General features: G+C 33.4%; 2 protein-coding genes across 3 annotated transcripts; one reads left to right on the forward strand and one right to left on the reverse strand.

The window, feature by feature from the left end:
• LOC127062316 (uncharacterized) lies at nucleotides 1–9,542 on the forward strand. Of its 2 annotated transcripts, none has more exons than XM_050990296.1 (7): nucleotides 1–514; nucleotides 4,738–6,602; nucleotides 6,719–6,882; nucleotides 6,971–7,106; nucleotides 7,198–7,455; nucleotides 7,538–7,759; nucleotides 7,808–7,951. In XM_050990296.1, the coding sequence occupies exons 2-7, from the start codon at nucleotides 4,923–4,925 to the stop codon at nucleotides 7,820–7,822; spliced, it is 2,475 nt and encodes an 824-aa protein (XP_050846253.1). In that variant the 5' UTR covers nucleotides 1–514; nucleotides 4,738–4,922; the 3' UTR covers nucleotides 7,823–7,951. The 2 variants fall into 2 exon arrangements, with proteins under 2 accessions (XP_050846253.1, XP_050846252.1); XM_050990295.1 differs by having other exon boundaries at nucleotides 2–514; nucleotides 7,826–9,542.
• LOC127062320 (uncharacterized) lies at nucleotides 9,433–13,826 on the reverse strand. Its single transcript, XM_050990306.1, has 7 exons — nucleotides 13,415–13,826; nucleotides 13,178–13,290; nucleotides 12,857–13,075; nucleotides 11,900–12,318; nucleotides 11,131–11,836; nucleotides 10,825–11,059; nucleotides 9,433–10,721 (listed from the first exon to the last, which is right to left on the reverse strand). The coding sequence occupies exons 1-7, from the start codon at nucleotides 13,548–13,550 to the stop codon at nucleotides 10,501–10,503; spliced, it is 2,049 nt and encodes a 682-aa protein (XP_050846263.1). The 5' UTR covers nucleotides 13,551–13,826; the 3' UTR covers nucleotides 9,433–10,500.
• Between the last annotated feature and the right edge of the window lie 527 nt (nucleotides 13,827–14,353).

A 14,353-nucleotide genomic window follows, 5' to 3' on the forward strand; every position in this document is an offset into this window, starting at 1 on the left:
TTCTGCACCTTCTTCTCTGAATGACGCGTTTTCCGTGCTGCCTACAGTGTTGAACTCACTTCGTTCAGTTTGTCGTGTCTCTTCGTAGAGAGAAGTTGTCTTATTATTACGTTCACGAGCGTGCGCACATTCTTGCGTTAAACAACCCTCTCTGAGATCTATAATTTTTTTCATTTTTCTCTCTCTGTCTCTTTCTCTATTTATCTATCTTTGTCTCCGTCTCTCTCACACGTGTGCGTGTCAATAAAAAAAAAAAGAAAGAAAAGAAAAGAGAAGAAGAGAAAAAAAGAGAGAAAAATTTTTTTTCAGTAAAAAACAAAATTGTTTCAAAAAGATCACACCGAGAGTGTTACGATATTTTATTAAAAAGGAATAAAGTTGTGTGAAAATTGAAAGTTTTAAGAAGAGGGAGAAGGTGTCGTCCATTGTTTTTCCGCGAAAATTCGAAAAGGGGCGAGACGTACTTTCTTACGTTTGGATCGATTTCGAACGGACTTTGGATAAGTCTTTCGTGGTAAGTTGGGTTGATCATTCGTCGGTACTATCGTTCTACATATTTTTCTTAATTTTTGTTTTCTTTCTTTTCTGTATCAAAAAAGAAATGTATATAATGTAAAATTTATAGTTTGATTACACTAAATATTGGGATCTATCGAAAAGTTCTATCCGCGTAGTTCAGTTTTTTTTTTTTTTTTTAAATTATTTTAAAGATAGATAAATAAAAGGTGCAGAATTTGTCGGTAGATCTAATTTAATGTACTTAACATCTGATTATGCATTAATTCTATGATAAAAAGATAAAAGAAGATTTTTAAAATATAGATATATGAAAATGTGAAATGGTTTTATATAGAAAGCTAATTAACTTAAAATAAAATAACCGAAGGAGAACGTTCTCAAATTTGATGAAGGAGAAAGGAGGGAATTCGTCTAGACAAAATTTTTATCTATAGTATCCCGGATATAAATCAACTATAGCAAAACGCAATTAAAAATAGTAGCTCGTTCATGAAACTACGACGGTTATAAGTTTTGGACGAAATCGATTTTGGATCTGATCCAAGTCTCTTACGTCTACCAAAAAGATATTCTGACGATGTTCTTAACAAAATCAAACTGAGGAAAACGATCGATAAGAAGTGATATCTTTTCTTTTTTTCTTTTTTATAGAATTAATTATTACTCGTTCGTAATTGAACACGTGCGCACGTTTATATTTCAAGAAGTGTAACACGTGTGCGCTTCATCTATTGCAGATAGCGTTGCAATCGATTGAAAAATCGCGAAGAAAAGTTAATTAATGTGGATTGATTAACATAATAGCTCATACAAAGCCGTTAATATTATCGCTGTCAATCACTATATGGCTTTGCTATATGTGTTACTATATGTGTTATATGTGTATTACCATTTAAATGTTTTATTCATTCTCTAAGAATACATTGTAGAGAGTTAAATAGTATAAGTCAACAATTTGAAAAACATTTATATATTTAACAAGGTGATTTGATAATAATTATCAGATTACTATTTATCAATCAATTATTGTCACATATTTATAATCAACTAGGATATATAAGATTTTCCATTCATATACATGCTCCACCCTGAATATATATATATATATATATATATATATATATATATATATATACATATATACATACACACACACATATATACGACCTGTCATTCGTCCTTGAGATGATTCTCTATTTGTCTAAATCGGAACTCGCAGTCTCGCCGTTTTATCGCTACTTACATCACTTTTTTTTTATTTATGTACATAAAAAAAACACAGCTCGATAAAAAGGAATCGTCAGAAATCTTCACGAATTTTAGATTTTCTTGTCATTTTTATTCGAGAAAAAATGTCGATACCATTCGTAAAAGCTGGTCTTTCTCTACATCATATATACATATATGTATATATATATAGATGTTACTTATATCTATCGAGGACTGTGACACTCGAGACTATATCTGTGTCACGCTCTATCGCGTTTGTACATGGCTTCTTGTCAAATGGTAGCAGGTATATATTTATGTTTATAATCATTTCAGGATAAAAGATAATTTGGAAATATAATTTCTACAATAACTTTGCATATGGAATAGATGAAAGCTTTATAAGAAAATTATGTTTAAGTTTATTCGTTTACACGAAATCATTGATCGCCTTAAGTAATTTGATTTTAAAAAATCGATTATAAATAACTGATTTGATCTTTTATCGATAGTCAGTCCATTTAATTCAAATTTCTAGAATCAAGTCATTTCTTTTCAAAGTACGAAGACCCTCAAAGTATTGGATTAAAGTAATGATCTATAATCGATCTAAAACTACTCGTAATTTTAATAATAATAGTCAAAGATTCGTATTTGCTTTAATTTTATCGATTTGCATTAGATTTTCAGTGCCACGAGGCGTGGCAGATATGAACGGAAGTTCGAAAATAGAAAATAGTGAACTTTTGCAATCTATTGTTTATACCAGAATATAGTTTTAACTTGACTGTTCAAAATTTACATATTTTTCTTCTGGACTTTTTTCTTTCTTTCTTTCTTTTTTTTTTTTAACGAAAAAGAAAAGTTGTAATTTCTTCTTTCTGCCCAAGCCACATTTTCGTTTCTTCAAACATAATTTTATTGATTTTCAAATGAAGTTAATTTATCAGTAAATATGTTAAGAATCGGAAGATCTTGTCTTTATGTGTTTTTCTCGCCGATAAAAGCGGAGACGCGAAAATCGACCAAGTCGGTCGTCATGGTGATACCTCTTCCTCCCACCGATGGTAAGCATCGGATAACCGGGTACTCCTAGTGTATATGAGAATATAAATGTTCCTAAAGAAATCTTTTTGTTTCTGTGAAAAGGAAAAGAAAGAGAAAATTAATCAAATTTTCATTAAAGAATTTACGATAGAAATTAAATTAATTGTAATAATAATAATATTAATGATAATATTGACGTTAATATATAATATATATATATATATATATATATATATATATATACACATATATGCATATACATGATACATATACATAGGTATAGTGTATTGAGAGATTTATATTAGTAATAATGATAATAATTAAATTAATTCATCAATATTTAAATTGGCTTGACTGGGTTAATTGAAATTTTAAAAAGGGGCAAATATGAGAAAATTATTTTTTCGTGATAGAAAATAATTTAACAATAGATGGCCTTGAATTAGGAAAGATTAGATCTGTATAAGAGAGAGGCGACTTTGAACTTCGTGCTTAACTATAACGTCGTCCCTGACTTACCAATCGATCGTTGACCTATTAGTACTTATTTCACAAAAGAAACGACTATTAACTATTCTTAATAATAGATAAGGAGATTAGAAAAAACAAAAGAATAAAATGAAATTTTTGAAAAAGAGAACGTATATAACACGAGAATGTATCACGTTTATCGAACGATAAGACTTTTAAATTATGATGACTTTTTAATTTCGTTGTTTTTAGCAGGAGAAATATGGTTTCGTAATTAAAATCGATATAGTCTCTTTAATAGAATTCAAATAGAATTGTAAATATGAAGAGAGAGAAAACGTTGAAAAATTAATAAAGGTGAATGCTTGTTATTAACAGCTTAATTACAGATTAATCACGTAACCACGTGATAATAGGTTGTTCATTTACGTCATAACAATTTACGTTTTAACAAATGTGACATTGATTACGTAATACGAGATCTTCCAATAACAAATAACAATTAAAATTATTTGGCTTAAATAGTGTTAAACACGTAATTAACAAGTGAGAATAATTTTTTATACAAATTTTACAAGACAGCGAGTGATCATTTTTTTATAATTATTATTTTCAGCTTCTTAATCAGTTTTCTGTCGATTAATCAATTTTATTTTTCAGTTTTTAAGGAAATAGAGTTCATTTTTGTACTCAAAATCCTGCATGCTGTACGTTTAACTAATTCCGTAGATGCTAATTCCTGATCTTTTTTTTCTTTTCGTAATTTATTTATTTAGCTCCATTTTTATTATTATTTGCTCAAACCGTCAAGTGTCGCACGCACTTTTCTACGCCCACACATGCTTGCACGTATTTTAGTCTTTACACTACCTCGACGGTGAGTAACTAATTCTATTATTTATTATAAATAAAACGTACTTCCTTTCTGAAAACGTCAACTAACTATCAATTGTAAATAACACTATGTGTATTGTATAATAATAATAAACGACAATATTTAGAAAAAATGTCGAATTCATTAAGAATTTCTAAAGATAGCCTAATGAAAGAAATTATAGAATATTGCACAACGAAGCGTCATTCACAAAACTTTTGTTGATATCGTCGATCAATTTTAACGAGTTTCTTGTAACAGTGGACGTACAAATTATTGAAAGTATGACGAAGAGCTCATCATATACAAGACGATGTCTAGCTATCATTAATCGGACATAATTGAAAGATAGTTGTCTGTAAATAGTATGTAGGTAGATGTCGAGAAAAACAGTAACCCCATTGTTTACTAGTTGCTTGATAATTGCAGTTACAATATAAACGAGAACAAGTATACCTTATCTGGTTAATCATTCATTTTACTCCATTTGCTTCGTTAATATCTTTTCTCTTGACTTTCTTTTTTTTTCTTTTGATAATATTGTTTTCTTTCTAGTCATTTTGATTGAACCGATGAAGAAGTTTAATAATAAAATACTACAATATTATTGTTCATAGGACGAAGAAATCGAGGAAGCGTGCATGCTGAAACGATCGACATTCGAGGTATCCGAGCACGGCTGGAAGGTCCTTATGGTAGGAGAAAGGCGTGGCAGATCTATTCCGGGCGAGATCCAAGGGCTAAAAGGTTGGCCCCGTCGTTGGATCCACTCGGGCAATAGTTATATTTAAAAGCCGTGAAAATGGCCGATCGGAGAAATACAAAGTACGTAGAAGACTGTGATAATGATATTAACAGGCTTCCGATGTCCTTGGGAAATTCGGAGATCAATATAGATAACGATGGTTGCAATAGTAACAACAATAATAACAACATTAACGATAATAATGATCGAACGGTTATGGTATACCCAGAGAAGGATTTGATCGATAGTCGATTATCTTCGAACGATATTAAAAATTTATATCCGAGGAGAAGAGCACCGATCGTTGGTTGGCATAATGGAAGTCCAACAATATTCCCAAGTTCTCCTTGCAGAACTCCTGAACCTGATTTTTTTAATAGAATCGATTTCGACGGTCAAATCAGCGATACTTCGTCGTCCAAAAGTTCAGGTATCTGTCAGGATTCAGGTAACACTGAGGATTTGAGTAGTTTAGCCGATGAAAGATTACTCGAATCAACCCCAGCTCGTACGATAGATAGAAGTATAGAATCTTTATCACCGGATAAGGACACCCTCCTGACGATGTCACCTGATAATTTCGGCAGAAACCGAGTACTGAGTTTGGAAGATGAATTAGGAGATAAGTTTGATTTCCTGAGTCCTGACACAGATGGTACGGAGGATAATAGAATGTTCTCAACCACACCAGCGGAACATCGTTTGATGTTTCCAAATTCAACGATAGAATCAAGAAAGAGTCCTTCGACAAAAAATCCAAATAACGACGATTCGATAACACCAATTATTATAGCCAACCCTGGATATCAAGGAGATATAAAGGACATCAGCGATTTTGACAGCGCCGTTGATTTGGAGAATGATCTCGATTCTACGATCGCAGATAAGGAAGTTAGCAAAAAGCCACGTATACCGGACGGTGGTTGGGGATGGGTAGTCGTTTTAGCCTCTCTGGTAATCTCCATGATAGCCGATGGAGTATCCTTCAGTTTCGGTTTGCTTTACATCGAGTTTCTTAAAGAATTTGGAGCTAGCAAGGCGAAAACAGCTTGGATTGGTTCTCTGTTTATGGCTGTACCATTGTTATCTGGTCCTGTCATGTCTGCTTTAGTGGATCGTTACGGTTGTAGGAAGATGACGATCGCCGGAGGCCTTATTTCGGGATTTGGCTTTGTTCTGAGCTGCTTCAGTAACACCATCGAGGTAATGTACTTGACCTTTGGCGTCATTGCGGGTTTGGGCTTAGGTTTGTGCTACGTCACTGCGGTCGTGAGCATCGCTTATTGGTTCGACAAGAAGCGTACCTTAGCTGTAGGTCTTGGGGCATGTGGTACCGGTATAGGTACCTTCGTTTACGCACCGATGACAACTTTCTTCATCGAGGAATATGGTTGGCGTGGTACTTGTCTGATGCTGGCTGGTACATTCTTTAACATGATCGTTTGCGGTGCAGTCATGCGTGATCCGGAATGGTGGATTTTGGAACAAAAAAAGCAGGCATTGTCTTCTCCGAAAAAGTCGAACACCATCAAATCCGAGGTCGATGGTTCGTCCCATGCCTTTTCCGATGAATTTCCAGGTGTCGAAGAAATCCGACAGATGTTGAAAAGTGGCAAAACGGAATACCTACTTCAAAGTCTCGGTACTAGTACAGCAACACCTAATCGAGCTGCCACGCGTGGTTCGACTTTCAGAAGCGTCGTCAATTTACCTACTTTCGTCAAGGAGTGCGAGAAGGTAGGATGTAAATTGTAATGATCAACTAGGTTGAACGATCTAGAACCGAAGTTGTTGTCTCTTTTTGGAAATGAAGATAAGCGATAAGGAGAAATATCTGTCTACGAGGATTTCAGGTGCCTTTGGAAGTTTTACAATCACTCTCCGCTAACTCAAGACTTTACAATGTCATTCTAGAAAATTATCCGAATCTTTTGAAGTGTCGAAGTCTCTCGGATAAACTAGCGGATGATTCTATGGGAGATGATTACAAGAAAGCTGGCGTCACTATGTCTATGAGGTTTATAAATTTGATTCTTTTCCTTACCTTAGATTCCGTACAATATTCTTGACACGATACAATGTTCATATCGTTTATATTTCGATAGGGTCAAGAAGGCTGACGAAAATAAGAATATCCATCCGGAATATCAGGAGACGAATGAGAACAGTAATGGCGATAAGAAAATTTTAATGGACGTCGATGAAGCCAGTTACTTCATAAAGAAGGACGTCGTAATACCAGTAAGTTTTATTTTACAGGATATGGAGAAAATGTTTAGGATGTATAATATATACATTAGTATTACATGTGTTCTATGTTGGATGATTTAAGATGACTGATACCGAAAAGGTAAAATCAAGGCATCACATACCCGGTTTAACGGATGGAGTCGTCAGAACGGATTCGTTGCCTTGGTTGAGAAGGCAATTCAGCACAAATACACATTACTTCAAAGATATTAGGGTTCATAGAAATTCGGTCATGTATCGTGGTGCAGCATTAAATCTTCAGAAATATAGATTAAGAGCCAGCAGCTGCCCAAACATTTATAGAAATAGTATGACTACGTTGGCGAAGGAAAGCGAAGAGGTAAAATTATTTGGATATGATGAAAACAATTTTGACTTGACGAATAATTCATAAAAGATATTAAAATATCTTTTTTTTCTAGAAATGGTATAGCGAATTAGTGAATCTGTTGAAAGGTATGATGGACTTTTCGATGTTCCTGGAGTTTCATTTCCTGTTGATGTCGCTCTCGACAATATTATTGTTCACTTGGTTTATCGTGCCTTACTTCTACCTCGCCGAACATCTCACTAGGAATGGTTATTCCGAGTCTGATGGTGCTAATCTCCTTAGCATTATTGGTATAACGAATACAATTGGAATGGTAAGTCAAAGCATGTGTAATAGGAAAAAATCACCAGCAGAATTATAGTCTTGGTCATTTTGACAGATCGGTCTTGGATGGGCTGGTGATCAGCCCTGGATGAACGTCAGCAAAACATATGCTTGTTGTTTGGCTGTTTGTGGCGTATCTACGATTCTGATGTCTACGTTCACTGTATATTACATCCCATTGATCATCACATCTGCATCTTTTGGACTCTTCTTCGCCAGTAGTTTTAGCTTCACGCCGGTTATTCTGGTTGAATTGATACCCTTGGAAAGATTCACCACTGCTTATGGTCTAACTTTGCTCTGTCAGGGTATTGGTAATCTTTTAGGGCCACCGCTGGCCGGTTGGTTATTCGATATAACGGATTCTTGGGAAATGTCTTTTACGATGGCTGGTTTATGGATCATTGTTGCTGGACTCTTGATAGGTATTATACCTTTTACAAAAAATCGAAAGATTTGGGGTAGCGGCCTGATCGAGATGGAACGGTTAACTTTGACACAAAACCAAGCGTAGTTGAATTCTTTTTTCATGGATGCCTGATAGATAAATTAGAAGCGTGATATAGCTATCAATTAATTGTTCTGTTTTAATTAATAGAAAAGTGAGGATCAAATTCAAAAATAATTTATAATATTAATTAATTCCTTTTCTCAGTACAAGTTTTTTTTTTCTGTATCGTTATTTGGTGTATATCGTTTCGTTGAAACAATCAAAACTTCAGCCAATTATGGGATAAATTTAAATCGTACTATCTTTTTACACATTTTACACCTATCGTGCCAGGACGTACAGTCCCTGTTTCTAGTCCTAGAGTAATAATAGCAAACATCACGAACGACTCTTTATTGATAATCATTTTCGAATATTACGTGATTAATTCGTTTATTATTTTATTTAACATTATTGTGATTCAAATACGTTCATATTATAGATTTTCTATAATTATATATTTATGTGCGTTGAGCGAATGAAAATTGACGTCACTTCATACTTGGTCGATAATTGAACTTGCTAACGCTATCCGTCAGTATGAAACATTTTTTAAGCCCCTTCGATATGCAACGTAGTTTCTTTTTACGTACGCATGCGTTGCCTATCATAAAGGGTCGAACAAAGATTCTTACTAATAGATGGCACTCGTAAGCGGTTATCGATCATGTATGAAGCATTACATATTTACAGGCGACTTATTATTTGCATAAATAATTGTAAACCAATACGAATGATTTTTTCTTTTTTCTTCTTTTCGTTTTCATCATTTCGGTTAATTTCGAGGATATTCTGTCCTAACATTTTTCGCAATGCCGAAAACAAGAAATTCCCTATAGTCGTGCCTAATAAAAGATGTGCCTTCGATGTACTTAGGAGCAGAATTTTGCAGGGGCTTCCGAGCATCGAAGCTATCGGTGAATAGTCGTGCGAACAAAAATTTCATTATTTAAGTATGTGTATCTTATAAACGTATATACAACGAAATTCGTAATACACTTACGATTCAAGAAATAATTGTATGCTGACATGCGTGTTCTTTATCTTTATATAATGCATGTTCTAACTATATATCACAAATTTTTTCAAAATAATGACTTTCAAAAAGACGAAGGAAATATCCATTGGAAATATTTCATGAAATTGCATTAACGGTCAATTGATCTCTGTGATTAGTTCTAAAATGATTATTTTATTCAATTTAATTAGAAATAATACAGTTAAAATGTAAAGAACAATTTGTATTCTAAACTGATTAAAGCTGATTTCGCGATTAACGAGATCTTCCTTGTTCTAACTCATCTCCTTATCAAAATTCAGATTTCTAGAATATATATGTAGACAATTTTCGATAAAATTTATGAGAACGTTGACTGACAATAAGATATTCACTCTTCGCGAGTATATCTTATCTTGAAGAGACAAAACAAACATAATATCTAAACGTATGCTTTTGTTCTTAATAGCATAATAAAAGAATCAAGAATGATCAAGTAGCAACTTACAATGTTTGCATCTATGGTTCAAAAAGTTTTATAAAATCTTAAATTTTGTAAAAAGAAAAATATCTCAAAAAAGAGAATCCGTCCAATAAAAAATTATTGAGTGTCGTTCAATCGATCTTCATTTCTCGAATAATATTCACTTATCTTGTTTATAAAGATTAATTCAAGAAAAATTCGAAGTAAATTTGCTTTCTTCTTACATCTCTTATATATCAATATAAATAACATCAAGAAATTTTTCCAACGTATAATCAGTACATTGTAAATATCATGTTCCATAAAAGTCAAATGTTACATATTAAGTATGTATGTGATACGAAATAATATTGTTCACACAGATATTTTTTCTGTATGTTGACTGATACACACTCGAAGGACGGAAGAATAGACTAAGTGGGAAGTAAGAAATCGATAAGTTAGCCGAGATTTGAGTCAGCTCCTTTCAGTAGGATTTCACTTTGACGTCAAGTCTTTCTTAGACTTATAAATCATATAATTTATATATATGTATGTATGAGTATATATATATCTGTATATTGTATATATGATATATATATAATGTGTGTGTGTGTGTTGTACATATGATTGTATATCTTTCTCTTTTTCTTTGTCTTGATTCTGAACGTAAAAAAAATCCTGGAATGATAAATATATCCTTCTAAATGTTCCAAGATGGACGACGAGAGACAATTCGTTGTCCTTGAGATCCAAAAGTTAAGACATATAATAATTTTATCAGTATCCAGGCGATGTAGTTGGACTAACTGAATGTGGACTTGGACTACGACTCTGGTTTTCTAACACTGGAGTTTTTGGAACACCAACGATCGCAGAAAGATTTTGTAGACTTTTGGGGAACGTCCTGGTTATGATCGAATGCTGTGGACCAATCAAGGCATCTCCCATAACACCTAAACGCACTCCATTACCGTACCTGTGCAGAGTTATCGACATATCTACGAAAAAGAATATAGTGATTGAATTATACTTATGACGATCTTCAATAAAAATCATTGGAAAATCTTATATAAAAAAAAGAAATAAACAAAAATAATTTACTGCAATTTCCTTGAGGTGGTCTCCAGTAAACTGCAGCATCTACACCTTCTACTTGTAGATTGCCATCAACATGAGTTAGAGACAACGAATATCTTCTCGATAATTGATTGAGTATCAATTTGAGAAGTATCGAAGGAAAGGATGAAGAGATCAGACCACGTGATGTTTCAGTTGCTGTGATGGCATAAATGGCACTCTGCTTTGCTCTTGTCTCTTGAACATTTCTTTGTATCACCTTGGGAAAATGTTATACAAGTTATTGAAGTTTATAAAATTCGAAAGAGTTTCATTTGTAAGATCGTTCACCTGAAGAATCTCAAGTAGATCGTCCTCGAAAAGTGGAGTCCTCGTTGGTAGAGCCAAACAAACGATACCTCTAGTTTCATGATTATGCAAGAAGATAGCTTTTTGATTGACGAATTTTGCTGTAGTTAAAACGTCGTCCGGAATTCTAACTCCAGAATGCCTAAAATATTCCTTCAAAGAGTCGACGATAGCTGTTAAAAGGATTTCAGCGTCTGTAGCTCCTGTCACACTGGAAATCTTTTTCAATACATCCAAACTGACCTCTTCGGACCAAGCCACAACTTTTCTACCACAGGGTGATATCGTTTGCAATCGATTGGCTTGAGGATGCTTCAAGAAAAGTTCCTCCAATATCAACTTCGGAGCTCCTATTGCGATCCATGTAATGGAGAACACTTCGATCGTAGCTTGGATTATTAATGGCAGGTAGCACCAGATCATCGAAATCAAAGTGTCCGGATAGAAGTGTTTGTACTTCGATTGCAGGGCTTGAAATTCTCGAAAAATCAATACAGGTGTCTTCAAAGTTAACATGATAAATAGGTACCATGACCAGGCTAAGATCGAATAAATGGTATCAATTGGATGAAAGATTCTTAGAACGGCATAGAATGTTATGAAGACTCCAAAGTTTCTCTTATTGACTTCTCGTTGCAGTATTGTGAAAAAATCGAAGAATCTGAGGCCTTCGGATTTTCTGTATTGCCTGGAAATTTAAGAAAGATTAAAATCAAGATAAGTTCATTATAGCTAGTCATTCATTTTTTACCTAGTCAATTCCTTTGAAGTAGCTACCAAAACGATCACGCCAATTTTAATACACTGGAAGACTCCTATTCGTTTCTTCATTATTTCTGGTCGTTCAATAGGGTCATTATTGCAAAGAAACTCGTTCCAATAATTACTAAAGTTTTCTGTAAGCTTTTGATGAAGTCGAGGTAATGCTGAAGGTTCAACATAGAGATTCGTGAATGGTGAATCACTTTCCTCGCAAGCCCAATTCTCGGTTGAATATTTCAAAGGTAGAAAATCAGCGAGGGATAGATGTTCCAAACGAAGTAGCAAATGATGGACACGAACCAAACAAATTTGATACTCTTCGCCACGAAAGAAACAATTTATCACGTTTACCTGCCATGGAGATCGACCGGCCGGAAGAAATTTTGAAGTTACATCACTCACGTAATCCTAAAAAACATGTTATTTAAAAAAAAAAACACGCACATAAATTCGCTCACATGCATTTAATCTCCCATTGCAAAAGAGTGAACTTCGACTTACGCTTTTTCATTAATTAAATTTATCTATCTCTTCGTTTTAAACATTAGACAACGTTTAAAAAAATACGCGGGAACATTATGCTCATTAAACAAACTATGATTCATATATTATTCTTTCTGTTAAAGTTCTCATGAAAGGTCCCGTTCAATAATTTTGATTACGTAGAAAATATAACTTATCTTTGGTTTAGTTGTAATCGCGATGGTTTTACTGTTTTCGTAGAACTTTAAAGCGATAAATTTTACTTAGTTGAGTATTTTCTGTGATAAGGAAGGTCAAGACTATATTTCCGTGCGTTGCACGCAGTTTCAAACGTTATTAGCATCTACGTACACATGTGTACGCGTACACACACACGCGAGTACATACACACCAGCACGCACGCAATATGCAATGACTTGAATCTCATTATAGGTATCCCATTAAGCAATCTCTTTGTCAGAACCTGTATATTGGATTCGGTGAGAGGCCTGCCTCGGAATGAACATGGTGAATTTAGGAGATGATTGTCCACAGAAAATTGTTCGTTATCCTTCCAAACATAGAGACCCCATTTCGTTGTCAAAGTTAATCTCAAGAATTTCTTTTTCGATGTCAAATGTAACAGATGACTTCTCGTACCTTCAGCAATTGATCGACCTTGAACCAGCAGAGTATATATACCCTAAGGAAGAAGAACAAAACAAATATCCTAAATTGTTATCCGACAAATATGATAATTCCCCGTTGATATTCTGGTAATCATTTCGTAGTAATTAATACTCACATGATTTCTACCCTGATCCAAAATACTCCGAATATTATTTTCCTCGACGACGATACAATTAGGATACTTCCACTTGACGAAATTAATCCAACACTTTCTCGACCATGACGAAGCTTGAAGAAGAAAAAAATCGAGAAGTTAGATTAATGAATTCATTGGTCATTTAAGATCTGGAATATCTTTCATGTAGAAAATTGTTCACATTCTTTTGATTATATTGAAATGATTAAAAATTACCAGGATAAAGAAAAAGGAAGAACGGCAATGAAATAAATGCGAGTAATGTGACAAAAACAAGATTTGTTGGAATCGCTAAACTAAACAGATCCATCAGCTCGAACGATGAAGATGAGGAAGATAAAGCGATGGCCATGACCTTGAACCAGTTGCAATTTTTCTTTTCTTTCGAGACACTTGGCTAATCCAGAACGAATTATTTCGGAAGTATAACGGAAACTATTATAGAAAGTCGGTTCACGATCGAAGTGTTTTCGCTTACTACAGACTCATATTACTGCTCGCCCAGACTACTCGGCGATCCTCTCTGATTGGTGACCCCGGTGAACCCTATCACTGAAAAAGAAAAGGACGGAGAACTTTAGCTGTAACGTTTACGAGATATTACGATTTTAAAGCTACTGTTACTGTACTTCTCTCTTTTTTTATTTTTTCTTGAACAGTGTTTAAGTTGGCTTATATATCGATCAATAATAATTTCTTCTATTCGATTAATAATTTAATAATAATAATATAATATTACTATATATATAAAACATTATATATTATAATAATTATAATATATAATTAATATTCATATAATAATACAATTATTGTATAGTATTATATTACATTAATATTATTATATATATGTATAATATTATATTATTATTATTATTATTATTATTATTATTATTATTTGTATAAGGGCGAATATATAAGTAAACATTTCAAAAATATAAATATTAAAAAAAAATCCTTTAACCAATTTTTACGAATTCACAATAACATTTGGAAATTCTTCGATATAAGAAAAAATTCTTTTTTCACAAAATTCTTACGTATGAAGAAAAAATACATAAATGATGTTCAATAAACGAGAAGCACTGTTACAAATCGTGCAAACTTCTTTTTCTTTCTTTCTTACTCTCATTATTATCAACGAATCGTTCGAATATG

This window comes from Vespula vulgaris, chromosome 3, assembly GCF_905475345.1.
Source record: "Vespula vulgaris chromosome 3, iyVesVulg1.1, whole genome shotgun sequence".
Taxonomy (NCBI): Eukaryota; Metazoa; Arthropoda; class Insecta; order Hymenoptera; family Vespidae; genus Vespula; species Vespula vulgaris.